This window comes from Panthera tigris, chromosome A2, assembly GCF_018350195.1.
Source record: "Panthera tigris isolate Pti1 chromosome A2, P.tigris_Pti1_mat1.1, whole genome shotgun sequence".
In the NCBI taxonomy this organism is placed as follows: domain Eukaryota; kingdom Metazoa; phylum Chordata; class Mammalia; order Carnivora; family Felidae; genus Panthera; species Panthera tigris.
In genome coordinates this window covers 149140544-149164839 of record NC_056661.1, presented here as the reverse complement: position 1 = coordinate 149164839, position 24296 = coordinate 149140544, and the positions used below count along the sequence as shown (strand labels likewise).

General features: G+C 39.8%; 1 protein-coding gene across 7 annotated transcripts in view; it reads right to left on the bottom strand.

Moving 5' to 3' along the window:
• Positions 1-3966: 3966 nt before the first annotated feature.
• Positions 3967-24296, bottom strand: part of CALD1 (caldesmon 1) — a 187964-nt gene continuing 167634 nt past the window's right edge. For 4 of the 7 annotated variants that reach the window (XM_015534907.2, XM_015534906.2, XM_015534912.2 and 1 more), the window contains 7 exons: positions 22654-22794; positions 17502-17545; positions 17316-17397; positions 15037-15174; positions 14430-14525; positions 9020-9100; positions 3967-6325 (listed from right to left, as the gene is read on the bottom strand). In XM_015534907.2, coding sequence (XP_015390393.2) covers positions 6317-6325; positions 9020-9100; positions 14430-14525; positions 15037-15174; positions 17316-17397; positions 17502-17545; positions 22654-22794 — 591 coding nt within the window. In that variant the 3' untranslated portion in view covers positions 3967-6316. The remainder of the gene's footprint in view (positions 6326-9019; positions 9101-14429; positions 14526-15036; positions 15175-17315; positions 17398-17501; positions 17546-22653; positions 22795-24296) is intronic. The other 3 variants (XM_015534909.2, XM_015534913.2, XM_015534908.2) reach the window with 2 other exon arrangements.

Below are 24296 nucleotides of genomic sequence, written 5' to 3'. Positions count from 1 at the left end.
TGGTATAAATCTCTGCTTAGGACTCACCAAACTGTAATGTCAACATGTAGCTTTCTCTAATAGTTTCTGAGCCTTTGGAAGGGAAGGTCTGAGCTTCCCCTTTGCATTCTGATTGTCTAGTCCAGTGCCTAATGTCCACAAGGCAGGCGCTCTACAGGGGGTATTAAATAGCTAACCAGAACAAAGGTTCAGATAACAGTGGGTGTGCTGAGGTCATACGGTAAGTTTTTCAGATGAAGTGGACTCAAGCTTGGTTTCAGTGAACTTACAAAGGGAAAAAAATAAGGCTGATATGTTAGATAAGGGACAATACGCGAACACAGATCAGAATGTACAGAGCATCTTCTGGAGAGATTTGGGTAAAAATATTCAGCAAGTAATTGGAAAACACAGGCCTGATGGGCATGAGGGATGTCAGTTTCCAAGATGTATTCTTGGGAAAATTGGAATCGGTCTGGCAAAGAGGGTTGGTTTTCAGTGCGATCCTTGGGACCTGAGCAGCGTTAGCATCATGTGAGAATTTGTCAGAAATGCCAATCCTCACACCTGAATCAGAAACTCTGAGGTGGTGCAATCTGTGCTCTAACAAGCCGTCCAGATGACCCTGATGCACCCTGAAGTTTGAGAAAAACTAGCATAGGGGGTTAAGAGTGTGGACTCTGGAACCAGAATACTTAGCCATATGGCCGTGGGTAAGTTATTAATCTCTCTGGGTCTCAGTTTCCTTATAGAATGGAGATAATAAATGGCACCCATGTTCTAAGGTTGATGTAAGGATTGACAGTTCATACATAAAGTGTTCTATCATAGCAAGTGATCTGATTCTGTTGTTTTTAGTGAGAATCTTTGGAGCACACATTCCCACACAGAGCCTAGGGTGAGAGACCTTGCTACTTGAAATGTGTTCCCCAATGCAGCAGCCACAGCCACTGCAGCATCACCTGGGAACCTATTAGAAATGCAGAATCTCAGGCCCTCCCCACTCCTATTGTATCAGAATCTGCATTTTACAAATAGGTATTTGAATAGCAAAGCAGTATTCTACAACTCAGCTCTAGACCTACTAAATAAGAATCTCCTGGGACTGGAAACTACATGATTTCCACGATTTCTACCGTTGATTCTGATGTTTACCAAGAATTTAGAAACCCCAGTGCACTTAGGACAGCTGATTTCCATCATTTGAAAAAACTCAAAGCACCTGTGATGCTACACTTGGCAGGCACCAGATGGACAAAAGACAGCATTTGTTCTAAGAAAAGTAGGTTTGTGTGGAAGAATGCTAGGTAAGGCTAAAAACTAGCTAAGAAATTAATCTTGTGTTCTGTATGACTATAGTTCTTTCACATAATTTTTATGTTAGTACATTCCACATGAGTTTATTGAATGAATCTTCTTTATCCAGCCAGAATTGACCAGTTGGGCCTTCTACAACATATTTTAATGAGACAGTTTTGGGTAATCATATTTCAACGTAGCAAAAGCCAACATCACTAAAAGCATGTCTTGGTAAAACTCTGCTATTAAATCCGCATTGAGTTAAGCAAGAGGCCAGCCATCTTCATGGAGCTGAAACGCAGGGCTGAGATGACAGAGTAATTATAAATCTGGGAACAAAAATGTTACTAAACAAATAAACCTCTCAGAAGTCTAAAAACTCTAAAACTTGTCAAGTCTAAAACTTGACAGCAGTACATCCAGAAGAGAGTTTATAAATTAGGTTGCTCATGAAATCACCATATCACTTATCAAACACCATTATGTGTGGTGCACTGGGTATATTTTTGGGGGTACCAAAGAATGTAAGGCAAATACTTTTCTTTCATTACCCCACGCTGAAATATTTTCTCCCCTCTCTAAACAGTGACAATCATGTACTACACAATTCTTTGACAGTTATGTCCTAGAACCTTGTGATATTTTCTCTTAAATTCTTGAATTGTTACTCAATATTTTGTAACTTTTAATATCTATCACCTATCATTTATCTCCCCACTAGAATAATACAGTTGTTCCCCAAAAGTAGGAAGGTGGCAATCTGTGTAAGGACCAGATTATTTCAAGCTCACCCTTACTTTCAGGAGGCAGCTCTCTGTAGACCCATAAGTGGGAAGTAGTTTCACAAGTCCTCATCTTTGACAGAATATTCTTTTTTTTCTTTTGGCCCCACTGGATTGCCAAAAGTCTACCTCAGCCTTTTAGCTGCCTCTTGTAGATCACTGTATGCTCTGAAGCAGAAGTAGCCCTGGCATAAAGGCAAGAGAAAAAAAGTGCATCGAACAGGTAGCACATAACTAAGATACTATTTGAATGAGAAAATATCACATTAAATATAAAAGGACTAAATATTTCAGGTAAAACTCAAAGATAATCGGACTAGACTAAAGCCTGAACCCAAACTATATGATTTTTAAAGACATGCACCTAAAACTAAAGGCTACACAAAGGCTGAAAGTAAAGGGGTGGGAAAAGTTACATCATGCAAGTGTTAACCAAAAGAAAGCCACTGTAGCAATATTAAGGATAGAAAACATAAACTTTAAGGCAAAAATCTTCACTACGCAAACAGAGTGTTACTTCATAATGTTAAAATATTCAATTAACCAGAAAGACACAACGATTCTAGATTTGCACATGCACCTAAAACATTATCTTAAAATATGGAAAGCAAAATTAACAAAATTACAAGGAAAAAATAGACAAGTCCACAATCAAATGGGGAGATTTTCACATGCCTTTCTCAATAGTAGATATGGAACAAAAAAAAAGATCAGTAAGGATATAGAATGTTGGACAACATGATTAATAAGCTTGACACAAACAGAGCACTTAAGTCAAGACCTTGTTAGGTCATTTCCTTGGTCCTATGGAAGAACACGTATTTAGGGTCATGAGATTTTTAAAAATCCACTCTTCTATTTGGAGCACACGTGGAAGCAAGGGTATGAAAAAACCCTATAATACAGATCTGTTTCTACAACAGACTCTTTAAATTTATAATCTGAATATGCACGTTGTAAAATTAAATTCCCTCCATTCCTAATCCTATTAGTTTGGCACCAATACCAGACTGTATTCTTCTCATTATTTAATTTTGTGAATGGGCTTTGATGACAATTACCTTGTTGTCTTTTGTTTTTTATAGTTAACATACAGTAGTATATTGGTTTCAGATGTACAATATAGCAATTCAACAATTCTATTCAACACCTTGTGCTCATTTCACAGTAAGTGTACTCTTAGTCCCCTTCAACTATTTCACCTACACTCCTAGCCACCTCCCCTCTGGTAACCATTAAAACTGATTGCCCTTCTTGTTAGGACGTAGAAGTAAAAAGTACTAATTATTTTTTAAGCTGCAGTAACTTGGCTAATTCTATCCAATCTTATGGGCAAGATTTAGAGGCCTGTTCAGGAATTCTGGGCTCACAATTTAAACCTTTATGAAAAGAACCTTATATGCCAACAGTGTTACATACATATGGAAAATTACTCTGAAAAAAATCTTTGGATTTAAATGTAATTGTCAGTGCATTGCAAATAGTAAGTATTCTACAAACGAAGGGTATATATTAAATGGCCATTTCTACTATAAAAGGTACTACCTTTGGGGAACCAGTACTCCCATCTTAGGAAGAAGAGGGTGGTGTATGACAAGATGGGGAATGAAGGAGGATGGGGGAAGATCTGATAATTTTTTTGGAAGGAGAATTTTTTTAATCCCTCTTTCAACCTTTTCTATACATATTTGGTCCGTGTCCATATCAGAGCAATTTTCACTATTTTATTATAACATTGCCTGTAATAAGAATTACTTTAAAAATATGAAGTGGCTTTTCTTTTTTAAAGAGTGAAACCAAGACTCAATCTGAAATATACATTTTGCTATACCACCATCTTTGTTAAAACAGATACAACTCTTATTTGTAATCAATATAGTACATAAAAATACACAAGGCAAAGACATTTGGAGGAATTCCATTTATTGTGGATGCATTTTCACAATATATATTTATTGCAGCGATCAATTATCAGTGAAAAATATCAAGTGTTTATAAAATTTTTAGGAATGGCAGATTCACAGAACATGCTAGTCACCTTGCAGTCTTACTTCTTAAAGATAACAAAGAGAACTGTAATCAAACAAGTAAACAAGGAATTTATTTTTCAAAAGATTAAATCCAAACTGAACAAAGTTCTACCCTAAAACTTATTCCATCCAGTATTGGAATAAAAGTCAGGATCGATATATTCTCTTCTCAACTTTAGACTTTCTAGAAAAAATATATAATAGTGATCAAGAGAAGCTCTTATTCAAAAGTACAACAAAGCAATGTTACCTCACCATCGGCCTTAATTCAAACTTTGATCCATTTCACTCCAATTATGGGAGCTGGTGCTAAATTAGGCACTGCATGTGAATTCTAGTTCGTTTTATCATAGACTCATGTCTACTCTGTCATAGGGGCATGACCTGTGCAATCCTTGTGGCTTTCCTTCCTTTGGCCCAGGTGTGCTACAGCTACAGGATTCAACAGCTCTTTACTGGTTTACGAGGAAAATAGACTTTGAGAGGCAGTGGTCACTTCTCATGCCAGCCTTGCCCTGGCAAGTTCTTCCAGGGCAATACCATAGATTAGAAAAGAGGCGTTTGCGAGGCTCCCTCATTGTGGCAGGAATTGAGACTAAGACAATTTTGGTTAAGTCAAATGAGGTACAAGTTTATAGAATTACACTGTATGTATATCTCTACGCTAGAACGTATTGCCAAGACACTGGAGTACTCTTTTGTCATCCATTGTGAAGAATAGATGAACACTTACAAGCTAAAATAAGATCTGATATCTAGATTGTGTGTGTAAAATGTAAAAATGACAAGTCAATAGACTTGGGGGTAAAAGGTAAGACTAATAAAAGGGACATAGAGTTTTTCAAAATTCAACACGTTATCTACTTATGACAAGTACCAATGACTAAAAAAAATAGAAAAGTTTACTTTAAAAGGCATTTCAGTCCGTTAAGAATGGAAGTGCTGTCATGACTCCTAAATATTGGCTCTTGCTCGCTTTTCTTCTCTGCTTCCAGACATTAGCCAGTGTTGGTCATAGTATATCCACATGTAGAATTCCAATCTGTACAATTTGCAACTAAAATTCTTGTCTTTCAATTTTAGAGAAGGGAGAGACCTCATTTGTCACCTAAGCCAACCTACTGCGGACTTGATATTAAGAATAGAATACAGTTCTGAGCAAGCTTGGAGTTTGACCCAGATGGTAGATTTAGTACAATTCAGCCTGGACTTCAAGATTGCTTTTAATTATAAACTAAATACTATGTTTTATAGAAAATGCCAACTCATTTTGACACTTCTAATCTCTCTTTTCTTCTTACAGGTTAGCGGGCACTGGAAACATATCAATACCTGTTCTGCCATGTCTCTATTGGCAAATATGAAATATTAATATAATATTGTGATCTTTAGTTTTTAAAAAGCTGTGATATTGGCTAGTTACAAGGACATACTGCTAAATATAATAGTCTAGCACGTAAAAAAGCTTTCTACCATTAGTGTGTTTGTATATGTGTATGCACATACATACATGATCAGGTCATCTAAAATGTGGTTCGCTATCACTACCAAAGAAATCCACAAAGCAACCAACCTAAAGAATCAGTACCAATGTCAGCTAACATCATAAACCAATTTAGATATTCATCAGCATGAAAAAAGGAATACCTTAACAGTACATCTTTTTTTTTTTTTAAAGACATTTTGTAAAGATTATTGTAGTATCTCAAATCTGAAAACGGATTACTTTCAGAAAGTGTTACAATTGCCCACTGAGATAATTTCTTCCATGCTTTATTCTAAAGTGCAGAAATAACATGACTTCTGTATTTAAAATAAAAAAAACCAAAACGAAACCACTATGGTTCGTTTTTCTGGACACTGCACACATTCCTCAGGCAATTTTCAACTTGAATCTCCTTTTGTTGACTTCTGACGTGGTTGGTATCACTGTTCAGACACAGAGTTATGATGATCAGTAGGAAAGTCTCTATTTCACAGCATGGGTTTCTTTAGAAACAGGCTCCTGTGCAAAGGCAGTACTTTTACCATGAACACCTCTAGACTGTGATTATTAAATATAGTGATAATATACATGGGTTTACTGGGATAATGAAAAATAAAACAAAAGGAAATGAACTCAATTTAGTAAATCAACATAAATATAAAACAGAGCAAACTAGCCCTCTTCAACTGAGCTGGTCCAGCATCTTGAAGCGGCTACTTTGGGTTCTTTCTTGAATTGTCTCAAACCTGCTAAGAGAAGAGAGCTTTAAATCCAGAAGCCGTGGTGTTTCAGCGAGACGTTTTGTGTCAGAAGAAGACAAAAATAACTGTAATATGGCAGGAACAAATATTTATGAAAGGGGGGATTATTGCTGGTATTCTATTCAAATATGCTCCTCATCTTCTAGTCTACCCTCTCTTCTGTTGGTTTTTTTACTTTCTTCTTTCTTTCTTCTTTATATTTCCCCTTCCCTATCTTGGTTTTTAGCCTTGTTTGTGACATTCATAGTCAAGGAGTTTTTTTTTTTTTTTTAAACTCCACTTGAAGGGCCAGGAATCTGTAGTGTGTTTTCCAGAACAGGCACACGTGACTGAATGGCTCAGTCTTGGCCACGTCAAGGACAATGGAGAAGTGGAATGTGTTATGTTTTATTTCTTCCCTTCTATTCTTTTTTTTAAATATATTTTTTTAGTGTTTATTTATTTTGGAGAGAGAGAGAAAGAGCGAGACAGAGCATGAGCAGGTGAGGGGCAGAGAGAGGGAGATACAGACTCTGAAGCAGGCTCCAGACTCTGAGCTGTCAGCACAGAGCCTGATGCGGGGCTCGAACTCATGAACCATGAGATCATGATCTGAGCTGAAGATGGACATTAAACTGACTGAGCCATCCAGGCACCCCTCTTCCTTTCTGTTCTTAACACCCCTACCCTCGAAACTTATCTGGCCCTTTACTAAAAGTCCTTACTGATGTAGCCACAACTATTAGTGCTGTGAATCTGCATTTTCAAATGAGTACTTCCATTTCAAAGGAATGATTGCATGACATGTAGTGAGCTTGACATTTTGGAGCAAAGAAGCCATCTACTCTGCTACTGCATAAACCCATCTCTGGGCCTCATGGTTTTATTCATATTATTATTATTACTATCATCATTACTACTGTACAGAGACTTTTGTGTTATAGACTGAGGAGAAGGGGGCACTCACCCTGTCACCTTCCCACCTGTACCACCATGTTGCATAATTCCAAGGAGTGCTGTTTATGTTATATTGAACATGAGTGGAGTTCTCTTGAGTTTTACCATTCCAGATTATATCTGTATTCCACTTTCCAGAACCCTGGCTCAGAGGAATGTTATCCTCTGGAGAGGCTCCATTAAACTGGTACTGATGGGTTACAGACAGCTGGTACCCTCTACTCAGAAATCCAACTACATACACATTTGGACCGCCACTTTTGAGATGCTAGAGGGGCCATGATGGCTTAAGTCAACAAAAGTTCATTCTTTGCCTGAAAAAAGAAACTAATAAACGATCCCCCTACCCTCCTCCACCAGGAGAAAACTGAGCAAAGAACTTTAAAACTTTGTATTTTCTGCTAAATAAGCAATCTTCAAAAGCAAGCAGCATGCATAATGGTTAAGAATGTAGGCTCAGACCAGATTGCCTCAGCTTCAACGCAGGCTTTGCTAGCTTATTTGCTGTGTGGCTTTGGGAAAGTTCATCTCTCTGTGCTTTGTTTTCCTCAGCTCTAAATGGAAGTAATAATAAAACCCACTTCACAGGGTAGTTGAGATAATGTAGCTTAAGAAAGTAGAACAGTCCCTTGCATAGAGCAGACACTCAGAAAGCGTTAGTGGTTTGTAGTGGTGATAATTATTACTAGGTACTTCTAATATGTTTAGCCATGACTTAGAAAACTTGTTTAAAACTCACCCTAAGTAGAGAGACTGGGCTAGTGGACTTTATTGGAACGTAAGAGCAATCAATAACTGACCAAGAGATGGAACAACACACTTAGGCAGCTGTGCCAGACTTAGGAGCCTGTAGAAGGTAGGGAAGGGGAAGGGATTCTCTCACTTGAGAAACTGCAGAAATCTTCTGGTTGCCTTTGAGGTGTTCCTCGTTCTGGGTTTGCTAGAAAAGTGCTTCTAAATTGACCCATAAGCACACTGTTCTAATTCTGCTTATTAGTGGCTCTCTGATTTCTCTCTTTTCAATTTTTCCTCTATTAAAAAGAGAAGACTGGGCTTGTTGCTTGAATTGGGGAAGGGCTACAATTAGAAGTTGAATTGGCTGGACAACAAGGGGTCTTATTTTCAGTCTGTGCATCATTTAGATATTGTCCGGAGCCTCCTGTGTGAAGAATGAGCATAGCCTTTGACCAGAAGACCCTCCCTATCCCCCAAAAAAGACAAATCCAAGCACTCTTAACTATAAGTTTTCATAGGGTAGCAAGTTTTGCCTAACTTTTAAATACTATTTTAACTTTTTGCCATAGCAACCTTAGGTCGTAGGCTGCTGGCAAGGTAATAGTTCCAGAAAGCAGCTTTGGAGCCATTCACGGAGAAAGACGTTTTTCCCCAGGTGATCTCCAAATGCCTGTGGCTCCAAGCCTGGACCGTGTAAGGAAGTTACAGACCATGCTTATATGACACGACCTCTGTAGTCAACACTCCTAACACTGTGGCATTTCTAGAATGTCTTGCTGGGAACTACCCTACGAGTTTGGACTATTTATGTTGGATGACTGACAAGCCTACAATTCTGAAGGCTCTGTGAACTTTGCCTTTCACTGTACCATATATAAATTTTTAGAAGGTGATTGTTACCCAGACAAGGCTCTGTGGATCTGTGATATGTCTCATTTGACCCTGGGACATCATACTGCAGCACACAGCAGGAAAAGAACCTATGAAAAACAAATCTTCCCAGAAAATTACCTTAGTGGGAGAAGTGACCTTATCCACAGATTGCTTTTCCCAGAGGTTCCGCTTGCCAGATACGTCTCCTGGCCTCAAATCCTAATGAAGGAAAAGCAGAGAAAATTGGTAGGGTGGCCATTTATATTTTCTGACCAGGTCTAAATAAGTCACCACGTCTGTTATTTGTTTGAATCAAGTTCTTGTTTAATACACTTTATCCTAGTGATACGAAATGGATGGAATCAAAAGGATCATTAGCCACAGTCTGGTTTTATATAGACCTTGATCTATGTTATGACACGAGAATGGGCTAGAATTATCCAGCATTTAGTTCCTATCCTCAACCAAGGGCTTACTGTTAATGGGTCAGTAGAATTGGAATAAAAGCATATTTAAAATAATGTAGCCTATTTTTAACTTTTCACACTCTTAGAAGTGAACAGAACATACATTGGCTTTAAATAATTCTTTTGAGGTTGTGTAAGTGTTTCACCTCTTGCAGATTACCTTTTCTTTCAGTGTTCTGCCTGTATCCCTGAACTCTTAGGACTTTAGTACATTCCAGCCTAACTTCTAGATGCCGATATTCCATTTCTTTGCCTGAGGACCTTCTCTGGCTACAGATGCCCACTTTGCCCACCCAGGAGGGAGGCTGGAAGTTCAGAGAGTTAACAACCCCAGGAGCAGTCCTCAATCACTCACCGATGAGACTTGGTGCAAGAATATTTTTCAGGCTCACTCATGCCTCACGTAGGAGTAACTCTGAAGCATGTGTTTTAGGTTGGGTTGCCCCAGTGGGATTAAGTTTTTATAGCCCATGTGCTTAATAACATTATTGGTTACCTGCTTTTCCCTGACTCACTTCCTGCAGTGTTTTCTTCACCTCCCAAGTAAACTACCTGCACTATCTTGGGGTCTGCTTCTGGGCAGCTCAAACTAAAATTCTTTTCTAATTGCACTTTCCTCAGACTCAAGTCACTTCGTGTTTCCTGAGGAGTAGGTGGGTAATTCAGAAGTGTATCAGTAGAACCTAGCCCCATGAAAGTAAACATTTGCCACAAATTGTACCCATAAGAGAAAATCGAGCTGATGACATATGTGAAAACATGTGGAAATCTTGGGAAGAAAACACTAAAATACGCTTGATAACAGTTACATAGCTTTGATTCGTTATTTACTACCTCATAATTAATTTGGTTTGGATAAGGGTCCAAATTTCTGTTTCCATTTACTTTTCTTCCAGCATTTGCTTATGCTAGTACTTGGCAAAGGTAGTTTGGAGAAAAGAAATGTGTTTTACCAAAATAGTAATGTTTATTTTGGCAAGCCCTTTTCTCATTAGGAAGGCAAAGCTAATAGCAATTGCATTTATCCACAGACACTGGTCTAAATGGACATATTTTTGACAGATACTATTGAAATCTCGACACTAAAAATGCACTGGTTAAATGGTACCATGTGAAGCATTTCAGATTTACCTTAATCTTACTGAGTTTCTGGATTTCCGTTGTGGCTGGGATTCCTGATATTCTAGGAGAGAGTTATACCTATTTAACTTGGAACCAGTAAGCAACAAATCAGATTGTTTTTGAAGAATTCCACTACCTTTGCCAATGTAGCTAGGAGCTGCCAAATTGTCTGGAAGACTGAAAATTTGGGAAACTATAATTAGGAACATACTAATGGAAGCTCTGGAAAGGGGCTGTTATTACTTTATTTATTTGATTCATATAAAACAATTGTTATTCTTTCACATGAATGTTCTTCTACAGAAGACGGTGAAGTGTATTTCCCTTAAATCCTGCCTATGAATCTTTTGAGAGCACTTAAAGAGTTTAGAGTCCATTTTAAGAAAACATTAACATCCAAGTGGTAAGTTGGCATTTTAAATCAAAAGGGAAATATAAATGAAATTACCTGACCAGACTACATTTTAGAGAAAGACCCACTCCGGAAGAAGAGGGAGAAATGAAGCAGGAGAAGCAGGTTTCCAATCAACCAGAGATCAGAGAATGAAGAAGAGAATTCAGCTGAGAAAGACATTGTTGTTGTTGTTTTTTTTAAACAAAAAGAAAGACAAATTAGCACTTAAATTGCTATACATAACATGTAGTTTAGACACAAAGAACAGTCAAACCAGATAAAACAGACATACTCAGAACTGGATTCCGTTTACAAAGTTACCCCGAAATCCTGGGAATTCTACCCACAAACAGCAGTAGATGTCCCAGTAAAGAATCAGGTATAAATCAATGTTTGATTTTGAATAAGTTAAATTTCAGGGACCCTAAGTAATATTGATTTGATGAGCTATTTTGAACACTTTTAATTTTTAGCATATATGAATATTATTACATAGCCAGTGGTGTTTCCCTTTGGGGAATTCTTGAGCAAGACACTAATCCTTGGATTACTCCCTTCCTTCTTGAGGTTTCCCTGGGTGAGGACTGCTTTGGTGAAAGAATTTCCCTCTGATTTTTCCTTACTGTCCACATGCCACACATCTGTCAAAACAAAGCCAGGCTGTCCCTTCCACCCATGAATACTGGGGAACATAAACAAGGGGCTGAAGAGAAACCACTTCTGATCGCAAATCAGAAGGCCCCTTTGAAGGTCTCCTATTTGCTGTTGTCTTAGGTAATCTTCTGACATCCTGGGTTCAGGGTCAGGCTGACCAGAGTCCCAAGGGTGTCAAACTCAGATGCCTGCCATGAAGGGCCAGGCTGGAAATACAAATGCCTGCAGAGGCCTGGTGCAGAACAACGACAACAACAACAACGATGACGACGATAACAACAACAACAACAACAACAACAACAACAACAACAACAGAGAATCGACAAATTCAAGATTGTCTGCCTCTACACCTGAAACGTGTTCAAATTACAATTTTAAAAAGGGGAATAAAACACGACGGCCCCAAACTACACAGATCTTAGCTGCAGGCCACCAGTATGAGACCACCTGGACAAGGCCTGGATCAGATCCTTGCTTGATCTGTCTTTCTAAGCTGCTTTCCTGGACTTAACCTTTTCCTGACAAGTTTTATGCATCTGCTGGATCCTTCCAGCACTTTCCGCATTTCAGAAATTTCATTTCTCCTGGATCCATAGTGTCTCTGACTTACTTTCCTGCCTCGCTGGGCTCCAAGTCATGTCGTTCCCCAGAGACTGCCTTGTTGCTTATTCAGATTTTGGCATAGTGCTGCGTCTACTACGCCAGGGATGTGCACAAAGCTTAAATTGCTTATCAAGCATACTCAAACTGGCTTTTATTTATAACATCACTTACATGTGTTTTCTTCTGATGTGACCTTCATTCAGGAAGCCACACTAGTCTACAAAATCCAATGGGACATAGGAAAAAAGTGGTCACCACGAGCTATACTAATTGCCACATTCTTCTTTCCTTTTCCTCTCCATCCTCTAGGAGATGGTCTAGCAAATTGCTTACTAAATCATAGGTAAGGCAGGCAATGATTTTGTAATTTCCCTGTGATACCTTTTGGTCCTGCCAGAAAATGGGCTTTTTTGGTGGAAACCTTGACACAGTTATTATATCTGTTGTAATAATAATAAATCTCTTAACCCTCCCATTAGGATGACACAGATGATGATAGAATTTATCAGTTAAGGTACTGCTAAAAGAGTATGGGTCAAGTCCTGGGCTGAATACAGGAGTATAATAGGATATAGAAATGAAATAGATTGCAAATACTGTAAATGTGAAAAAGTGACCATCTCCTCTAGCAACGTGCCATACTCATCAAAGAAGAAAACATACACCTTCTCTCTTTATCCTTGCTTGTGAAATCTTCAGTGGGTCCATGAACTTTCTGAATTTGTGTCAAATGCAGGTTTGTGGGGACAGGGTCCTTAGATTTCATTAGGTTTTCAAAGAGATCCCCAATTCAGAAAGGCTAATAATCACTAGTCTGGAACTTATATAACTTATATAAATTATATAAATTACCATTTAAAAAAGGAATTTCTACTCTTTTTTTTTTTTTAGTGTTTATTTATTTTTGAGAGACAGAGAGAGATAAGAACAGGAGTGGGGGGAGGGGAGCAGAGAGAGAGGAAGACACAGAATCCTAAGTAGGCTCCAGGCTCTGAGCTGTCACCACAGAGCCTGACATGGGGTTCCAACCCACGAACCATGAGATCATGACCTGACCCGAAGTTGGATGTTCAACCAACTGAGCCACCCAGACGCCCCCAAAAAGTAATTTCTACTCTTTATGTCACCTTGGGTGCTGGGGAAATTTGAGACACTTAAGAGAACATACCTCTTGGGTATGATCTCTCACTTAAACTGTCTCCAATTATAGGCCCCCTTTCCTGTACCTACTGGGAAGGCGGAAGAGAAGTTTTTTCCAATATATAAAGACTTTCCAATTGTAACTTGGGTTTACATTAAGTTTTATACCTCCTGTGAGTCCTAATGCAAAAAATCTTGGGCTGAATACTAATTAGATGACTATAGGGAGTTGCATCCATGAAAGATATGGAAATATTTCTATTTTTTCTTTTTTAAGTTGGAAAAGTGATAAACTTTACTGACTTTGGAGACTAAACGTGGAGCCAATGGATGAAATAAAATGGTCAACAACGCAGAGACCATGATTTAGAATGCTTTTCTCCTACCTCTGGCTTAGAGTGGTTGTGACAAGGCAGTCTCTGCTCCCTTGGGCACCAACAAAGGCATAAAAGCAATCTAACAGAGAAAACCCACTAATATTTGGTAGGGAGCTTAGTAAGGTTTTTGATTATAATGATAAATGGAAAGCAATTATCAGACATTCAATGAAAAATTTAAAGGAACATTTTTGTAGTAAGATAGCCACTCTTAATAAGAAAATGTCAGATTTCCAAAAATAACATTCATAACCCGTTTTTATAGTTTCCAGTTCTACTGTTTTTTTTTCTTTCTAATGGCTTTCCTTTGGAGGTGTTGACAATAAAATTACAGCAATTATTTCAACAACTACCCAATTACTATATTTTTGTGTTAAGTTACAGAAATTAGGCAAATTAGAAAATATGGGTTCAAAATAGCCAACATACACATTCTTTGGGGAATAAGTCTAGGAGTGCTCTCCACAGAGAAGTGGCCAAGATAATTTGACATTTGCACTTCCAAATTCCTAGCTGTGATTTATAGAATGGAAGCTAAACAAACAGACCAGTTAAGAGTGTAAATGTGAACTGCCTCCAGCTCGGGCTTAGCTGCTCTTCTCAGGGTGTAGAGGTGATTATGGTTCCATTTTACCCTCTAGGGTGGACCATCCTCTGTAAATCTGAGCCCCTCCTTTTTGCTATTGAACTGGAGCACTGTCTTTCCCAGGCAAATAGGCCCACAGCCTGTTTTCTTTTGCTGCTAAAAACTAAGAGATCAAAAAACTTCAGAAAAACCCAAAGCTACTCACCGAAGGTTTGGGAGCGGGTGACTTATTTCCATCTGGGGTTTTAGTTAGCCATTCATTGATGCGGCTGGAAACCCCCACCTTCAAGCCAGCAGTCTCCTACAAAGTTAATAATCCAACAGGACAGAGAGAGAGAGGGAGAGAGAGAAAAAGAACTTTACTTGGAGAAAAAACCCCTTAAAAGTAACCTCAAAAGACTATGAAGTGTTACTTCACATAACCATCACATGACACAGATCAATGACTGATCTTTAGATTTAGTATTTTGAGTAAAAGAAACCTTAAACTTGCTCTTTAAAGACTATGTTATCTGGTTTTCTTTCCTCCGCACCTCACCCCCCTCCCTATTTCCAGGGGCTGAGGATTATTTTCAAGCTCTTCATTTAGAATACTGTGGCCAGAGAGCATAGTACAGAGTCTAGCCTCATGAACACATTGCCTCTGAAAGAATTATATCGTCTTCATTGCTTTTATTATTAACTAGTGTGGTTCCTTAAAAAAAAAGAGAGAGAGAGAGACAGACAGACAGACAGAAACCAACAAAAACAAACAGGGGAAAAAGGAAAAAAATCCAACTTCCAAAATTAAAAGACCAAAATCCTATACTTACCTTGTTCGGTGTGCCTGATACAGTGGGGGATGAAAACACATTCCCTTTCTCCCACATGCTCTTGATATTGCGCACACCCTCAGCAGGAACAGGGAGATCTGAGGCTGCTGGCTTCATAGGTTTTGCGGTTTTTGTTCCCTGAAACGCGTGAACTATTTTTAGGGTTGGTGCTGGTAAGTCTGTTCTCAGGAAATTACAGTGAGCTTGTCTTCCTCAACGTTAACACTGAAAAAATTCACTGTGATATTTAAAAATATCACCTCCCCCCCAAATTCTGTTGTCAATTCTGTTACAATAATTCTGTCGTAAAACTACATTCTGATGACATATATACCTCAAATAAACCATAATACATACATCAGAGGATCTTTAAAAAATGAAATTATGCTTGGGGCACCCGGGTGGCTCAGTCGGTTAAGCATCCGACTCTTGATTTCGGCTCAGGTCACGATCTCATCGCTCGTGGGTTCGAGCCCCAAGTTGGGCTCTGCGCTGACAATGTGAAGCCTGCTTGGGATTCTCTCCCCCTCCCGCCTGCCCCTCCCCTGCTTGCGCTCTCTCTTCTTCTCTCTCAAAAAGAAAGAAAGAAACTTAAAAAAAAAAAAGAAACTATGCCTTTTACTGGGACACCACTAGTTGTGAAGGGGATATTTCACTTCATTTCTTCAACAGATTCTTTTTAAGTGCTTTATGTGAGCAGGGCACTGTGCTAGGCTCTGGGGATATTGTGCTACTCAAGACAGTCTGCGCTGTAAGCTACAGTGGACTTAACACTTTAATAGGGGAGAGAGACGGTAACTAGTTACACAAGTATTTATTTCACATTGTGAAAAGTGGTATGAGAAGGAATGAGGTGCCATAAAGCATGCCCAGAGAGCATGTGTTAGGGGAATAATACTTAGTTTAGGGAAGCAAAGAAGGCTGCTCTGAAGAAGTGACATTAAAATGGAGATCGACACAAGGCTTGGAAGTGGCTAGGTGAGAAGAAGGAGCAAATGCCATTCCACGTAAAGGGAATGACACACACAAAGGGCTGAAGACAGGGCATGTTAAAAAACTAAACAATTGAGAGACCTCTGTGTGGAGAACATACTGAAAGGAGGAGAAAACAGATGAAGAAAATGAAAGGTGTGCATTCAAGATACGTTTCCGGCCATAGTGATGGGCATGCCCAGAATCGTGCAGTTTCTCTGGTGGTCCTGCTTTGTGGCTTGTGGCTTGTGTGGGTGGTTGGCCACACACGGATGGTAGCAAGGTGGTACCATCAGCGGCCTGCACATAAAAGTATCTCCCGGGACTGTGTAAACTCTGAGGCCCCAGTCCTGGCTTCCTTAATCCTATTAGAGCTACGATCAATTCAGCCACAGAAAATAACAATCTGCAATTTGTCTTATATTTCACTGGACATTCAATCTTGTGAAAAATCACCTCTTGAGTGTTAGGACTTGATTATTCATTTGACAAATCATCCAGACCTCTCTCTTTCTTATTCCCTCTTATCATTTGTTTGTGAACAATTTTACAGGGATCTCCACTCTGCAGTACAAAGGACAGGAGAAAAATCAAACCAAACTGATCCAGTTACTTTATAGGTTGTGATACACATCTGAAGGGTAAAACCATTGACTAAAACTACAAAAAGAGAGAAAACACATCTTGATCAATGGCACTATACCAAGTGCTTTGGTACTTGGAAATATACTTTATTTCCAAATAGTGTAGAACCCCCTTTGGGGGCGGGGTGTGGAAAAAAGTTGAAACAGAAAGAAGCATAAAACTATGGTCTTAAGAGCACAAAACAATCATTTTTAAATCGATGATGATGAAACTTGGTCTGGCTATCACCTTTATATTAACTTATAGTACTACTTTTATTTGATAATAAAAGTTTTGATAGATTAAAAAAAAAAAAGATGAACACAAGTTGTAACTGTTGAAATTACATATGGGAACACATTTTGTAAGTAACTAAGGATCTTAAAGATATACTTATGAACATACAAGTAATATAGTTCAATACCAATAAGCCCATTCATTAAAAGAGTAACAGCTTCACTAAAGAATACTCTGGCTGAAAGTAGAAAACAACAATTTATTTACGATTTATCTCTATTACTGTTCTTCTGTATAGCTAGTTCAAAGTACAATAGAGCACCACTAATATTCTAACATAGTAATGTGGTTATTGGCTGTGATTACCGTCCTAAGCTTCTACGGTCATCTATCAGCAGAATCTATTTCTGTCTGCCCATGACCGTGGCACTGAGACAGTCTCTCACCTCAATTGCGCTGGTATACTGCTCCAGTCTGCTGTCAATCTTAGACACAACTGCTGCTTGGTGAGTCGATTTGACACCACTGCTAAGTGAATAAACACACACACACATGCATAAAAATACGAGAGAGAATCTTTCCTTACATATAGAACAGCTGATGATTCTCATTGAACAATTAATCACATTTACCTTTTCTGCACAGACTTATTCAAAAATTCTGCTCGCTCTTCTATCTAGGAATTGAAAAACAAACAAACAAACAAACCCTAGTTAATATCTGCAGCTTATAAACGATGTTTCTCGGCCCATGCCACTGGGCGAGTAAAAGCTTCAGAGAGTGTGCAGGGGTAATAGGATTCTGTGCCCAGCAACTCTGCTCCATGGTAAAGTACTTAGGAGGTATTTGAGGTGAGATTTGGAGGGGACAAACATAGGACTGGGCAGGTGATAGAGAAAGTGTGGAGAAATACAAAGTTCTGGAGGTAAATTAAAGACCAGACAGAAATGGAATAACAAAGCCTCTGAAACAATGTAAATTAGTGGCAAAGTAATTGCGTTTCAAGACAAAAACTTTTTTTTTCTTTCAAAAGCACTTGCTGTTACCCTTTAGGATGTACTTATAAGTACAGATATACCATGTTATTTGATGAGCAAAATTCTCCCACCATGTTTTAACACATATTACGTGTGTAATAGGATCAAATAAGAAAGGTAACTAGGAACTCCGAACTATTCACTTACTGCTTAGCCTGGTTTCTTAACTTGACAGCTGTCCAGCCTACTGCTGAGCCCAATTTGTCTTGAATATAGAAGATGGGGAAGGGGCTGGATTGAGACTGGGGCACGGCTCCTCAGGGCTGAGGCCTCTCATGAAACCCTGTTAGCCCAAGTGGGAATTATGGAAATAAGCCTGGAAAAACTGATGAAATGGTAAGTTTGGTGGTCTTTAACAAATTCCTTTTTTTCTTTAAAGCTAGGAAATTCCTTTTTGCTAAAACTAAAGCCACTAAGTCAAACATTTTGGTTTACTGAAACTATATCATCAAATCAGATGTTCTATGTAAGTCAGCAATTATCTGTTGACTCCTTATGATACCCAACTCCAGGGTAGCAATATCCTCTGTCATTTACCACCTATCAAAGTCAGCACATGGTAAAACCTTTGTATATGACTGCCTATGCCAAAGCACACATGTGCTGAAGGAATCCATTTTCTGTCCTGTGCAGGACAGCCAAGGAATCTGCTAGACTTCAGTTACCCTAGACTGGAGTGGTTGAGTGTGCCTTAGAGTCTTCTGAGATGTTAGTGGCTCTTTCTGGCCTGGACTGTCCTGGGACTTATGGACTATTAATAAACACCCTTAGGCTTTTTGGAAAACATGCTTCACTTCTAATATCAGTTGAGTAACATTTTTATAGAGGTTAGTGGGGGGGGGGAGTCTCATCATTTCTAATGATTTCTTATAATGATAAAAGCAAACTCATTAAAAATAAAACTTGTTGCAAAAAAAGTGCTATCAGTAGCCCTGAGTTTGTGGGATGCGAAGTGTCTTAAATCTTATTTTCCTGATTTTAATATAAACTTAGAAGTGCACCCCTGGAGAAAAAGTTCCCAGTTGAATAGGTGAAATACATTGAAACCGTGCAATGCACTGGCACTTTTAATATTATCCATCCATCCATCCATCCGTCCGTCCGTCCACCCATCCATCCATCCTCTATCCATCCATCATTCATCCATCCATTCATCCATCCACTCACCCATCCATCCATCTATCCATCCATCCATCTAACCATCTTTTAACCCTACCAGCCTGCCAGCTAAGTAACTAAGCAATAAATTATATACTGAGTACCCACTGGATAAAATTGAACACTCGACAATGTATGAGACAGTATCCCTTTCTTTAAGGAGAACACAGTCAGTACGGAAGACTAACAGAACATATGAATGAAATACTGAACATTCAAGTGATAGGTACCAAGTAAAGATAAGAAGAAAATGCTGGGGCCATAGGAGAAGTGAGTTTCTGGGGTTGGTGGAGAAGATATTCAGTAGGTTTGATTCGGAGCTGAGATTTTTAGTTTACAGTTGACACAGTTTTATCAGTGAGTTTATAGAAGTGAGGGTGCGTGAGGTACAGGGGATAGGACATTTGTTGCGGAGCAAACCCATGCACAAAGATTTGGGGAACACACACAGAGGAGGGGGGATGGAGGAATGAAACACATAGTGAAGGCCGGAGGCATGAGTAAGGGGAAGCAGAGGTGAGACTTGCTCTTTGTAGCACTTCTAGCATCCTTCCGACTCCGGGATGAGCTTTTGACCTCGGCTATCCCATTAATTCAAATTACAGAGATTCTCGGACGCCAACATCTCCTTTTGTGTCTACGGTATTTAATACAGCTTGACTTCATTATCACATTTTGTCAGGGCTCACCATGCACTTATGGGTGCATTCCTATTGGAAAATTCCTTAACTTGGTTAATCTCGACAATGTAACAATGTGTACTGGATTTACACTACACAAATTTCTGTAGTTTAACGACAGGAGTTGGTTCTTCTGAAGACCGAGAGGTGGCGGTGTTGTCCTGATGAAACTCGGGGGAAAAGCATGCTATTCATTTTCTAAAATTGGCTCTCTCCTTCCTCTACACCCCTTTCACCACCAAAATATGGAAACAACAACAATAAAAACCCAATTTTATATTTAATTTACTTAAAATTTGTTCTGTGCATGGATTATGTAAGAAAAATAATTCACTGCTAACAAAATTTAACTGTGCGAAACCAGGTTCAGTTTCCCAGACAAAGGAATAGAAGGAGTCATGAGAACTTAACAAAATACATGAGTTGATAATATTTTGAGGTCAGATAGCAAATGTTTTCCCTTGCATTGGCATGCTACAATGTTCACTTACAACCACTTGCAAAAGTCGCAGGGCCAAGAGTAGCAACAGTGGTAGGAATTCAATGGTAGCATATGAAATTGAGCTCTAAAACCAGAGCCACAGCAAATTCTTCAAGGCACATACTATGGAGAAAAGCAATAGATTGTCTGTTCCTGAAAGCGTGTCTCTGTTATACAGAAATTTAAAAATGTTTTGTTTCTTTTTAACATAAATACTTTGATTGCTCACACATGCTTCTCCAGCGGAGGGGGCAGATGAATGGCCTCCTGGGAGACTATGAAATGGGAAGCCAGGAGTCTGGTTGAGGAAAAGACCAGAGAAATTAAGTAAGTTGAAGAATTTAGTCGAGAGGAGATATTTGAAGAAGGAGGATGGACTGTAGTTTCTCCTGCAAATAGGAAGAATAGAAATTAGAAGTATAGATGTTCCTCTACTTTCTTCATGTCACCAAGACTGTTCAAGGAAAGTTTAGCTTGGGTGAGATTTCAAGGAAGATAGAAGGATCTTTGATTATCGATGAAGCAGGAACACAAGGACCCAGACTTGGAACACAACAAACTCTGGTCATTGCATGGAGATAGCCTGAACTGAGTGGATTGTGTGTGTGTGTGTGTGTGTGTGTGTGTGTGTGTGTGTGTGTTTTGTTTTGCCTTTCTGTTCTTTCCTCTATAGTGGGGATCTGCAAACTACGGCCCATGTGCCCATGGGTCTTATGCAGGCCATGGTTTTCACATGGCACTCAAGCTAAGAATGAGTTTTATATTGTTAAATGGTTTTAAAATCCAAAAGAAGAATATTTTATGACATAGAAAAATTTTATGACATTCAAATTTCTTTTTATTTATTTATTTTTGAGAGAGAGAGAGAGAGAGAGAGAGCAAGCAGAGGAGGGGCAGAGAGAGAGGGAGACAGAATCCCAAGCAGGCTCCAGGCTGTCAATGCAGAGCCCAAACTCACAAACGGTGAGATCATGACCTGAACCGAAATCAAGAGTCAGACACTTAACCCACTGAGCCACCCAGGCACCCCTGAAATCCAAATCTCAGTGTGCATGAATAAAGCTCCTCTACTCCACAAAGCTTCCCTCTACTGACTTTGCTCAGTTCTAAGATCTCACTGTGCTGGTAGTCTGCACTTAGTTACCCAGTAATCCTTGGATTCCCCAGAGCAGTCGACTGTGTTAATGCCACAGGGGCAGCGGCCTTGCTTTGTACTTCTCTCCCTCATAGTACCTAGTATGCATCGGGTACATTATAAATAGCAAATATTAAACAATAAAATCCCCCAGTGGCTTAGTTTGGATTCCCCGCTGAAGCAGATCCTGAGAACAGAGGGTTTGAGTACACGGAGTTCATTAGGGAAGTGGCAGGGCATGACTGGGGCCCAGATGATCAAAAAGACTCGGTGAAGTTCCTTAGGGATCAAACATGCTGATTTTCCTGTGAAACAGGTAGTAGGTATAAAATGTAAGTAACTGGCTTTTGGACATTTTAGTGGGCCACATGAGGTGACCTCACACACACAATTATAGACACACACATGCACATACTTAACCAGCTGGAGGCTGGCTATGAGTCTCTCCTGGTTTTGCCCATCGTCAATGCTTTGTAGCCTTGCTACGTTGATGGAAAATGAAGGTGAAGCGAAAGCGTTAAAAGTTCCAATCTCTGAAGATTCATTCATTCATTTTTTCATTCAACAAATGACTATCTTCACTGTGCCAGCTGCTCAGTACATGTTAACTCTCAAAACAAAAGACATATATTTGAAAATAATGGCAGATTGAGTGTAAGTAATAGATAGCACTTTCTTGCTTCTGTTCTCTTTGCTCTGCATGTCAACCCTCCCACCATGTCCTTGACTGGGCTCCCTTCTGGTTGTTCTCTGTTCTCCCAGTTCTGGCAAGTGGGAGCTGTGCTCCTTGAAGGCAGCGATGGGACCAGACTCATCCTGGCAAAGGACCCTATCCAAGGCACACTTCATTTCCTCCTGTGATAACGGCTTTCAAATTTGACCAGTACCCCTTCCAGCTGCCCTACTTTTAACAATGACAAATTAAAAATGAAAAGCAGCCTTTATAATACAGTTGCCCACTTGGTGAACTTTAAATGTTTCCATTTTCAATTGCTCACAGCAATGAGGCCTCCGGAGGGCACAGGTCAGTGAAATCTAGAGATAATCGCTGAATGTCACTTTAACACCCACCAAAGCATCTAAGAAACAACAGACACCAATTTCTCCACCTCACTTCTCTCCCTCCCTCACGCTGCCAACAATGGTAAGCTGTGAAAAGGCTGAAAGAAGGAGCAGAAAGGTCAGTGAAGCAGAGGCTCCACATGATGAAGAGCCAAGTAAGGGGCTGAGGTCAGGTTTCCATCACATTATGACAGAGGTGTGATGAGAAATCTTTCTGGGAGAAAAAGATACCTTGAGAGATGAACCTTTGGGGGCGAAACATTTGAATGGCTTCTTGTCATCCGATAAGCTGTCTTCTGGCATCTTCTGACGCTTCTCAGCAGCTTCTGCCCTCCGCTTTTCAATCTCTTCCCTTAGCCTCCTCTTCTCTTCCTGAGACAGGAGAACAAATAACACGGACATCGATATCAGCTTCCAGCCAGAAGGAAAGAGGGCTGTAGGGGAAGGAGCACTGGTGCCGCAGGGGAAAGAGTGGGCTTCTGGACTGCATGCCACCCCCTTCTCCAGAGTGGTCGCCAGAGATGAAGCCTGAGCCCGTGAGTCCACCTGCCTGACACTCTGGCGCGGCCACTTCCCAACTGTGTGACCTTGGCCACGTTCCTCATCTGTTCACTGCCTCAGTTTTTCATCTGTAAGATGGGGATAATGACAGCTTTAGCAAGGGCTAAATGAGAAAGCCCATGTAAAATTCCTAGGATCAGTGTGAAGCTGGTCCTTATCATTATCATCCTGTCGGGGCATTTACCACTGACCTTCTGTTTCTGTATATGTAAGATAAATATATGTCCCTTCCACCTCCTTCTGAGGAGAGTTGTGAAGACGGATGAGACAGCTGGTGGGCAAAGTTTATGTTAAATCTAGAGTATTATGTTCAAACTGTACAAGAGATAATTTTATGGTTGTCTCCACCTCCACGGAGTAGATTATTGTAGATGGTTTGACAAACCTGAAATACACAGACACTGCACCAAAGCAGTCACAGATGTTCACCCTATGTGTCCTACTAGCCCCTCTGTGCCTTAATTCCTGGTCTGCAATACTCTCCCCTGTCTCCTCTCTCAGGCAAAACATTCAGAGCTCCAATCCAGTTGCACATCCTCTGTGAACGGTTTACTGAGAGATGTGTGTAGTCTTTCGTAGTTTTTAAACTGTAGGTTCCCAAGCAGAGTTTGGATGTTCGTCTGTCAGAGGATGTGGCAGAAGGATCCTCTGTGTTATGGGCTGAATGTTTGAGGTTCCCCCCTCCTCCACTGCCATTCATACATTAACGTCCTAACCCCCAGAGTGACGGTTTAGGAGGTGGGGCCTTTGGGAGGTGTTTAGATCCTGAGAATGAAGTCTTCGTGAATGGCACTAAGAGAGGCCCTAGAGAGCTCTCTTCCCCTTTCTGCCAAATGAGGATACAGTGGAAAGACCATGGTCTATGAAATGGTAAGACACAGAATTGTTGACGCCTTGATCTTGAACTCCCCAACCTCCAGAACTGTGAGAAATAAATCTCTGTTGTTCGTAGGCCACACAATCTGTGATTGTGGTTCCACTGACTAAGACACTGTTTGGCAGGAGGTTAGACCAAATAATCTTCTAGGTCCAAACCAATTCTAAGAGTAAGTGTTTCCCTTCTGCCTTCATTGACACTCTGCTCCTCTAAATAACAAATAATAACAATGTTAACAATAATTATAACTAGCAGGCACCACGAACACAATTATCTGTTTGATCATGGCATCAATCCTGTAACTGGACATTATTTCCCAGATAAGGCAAAGAAGTTTTAGCACAGTCCAGGAACTCTGCCAAGGTCCCAGCTTGCAAGTGGCAGAAAATACAAGCCCAGGTATGCTTGATTCTAAAGAGCTATCATCCCAATTACT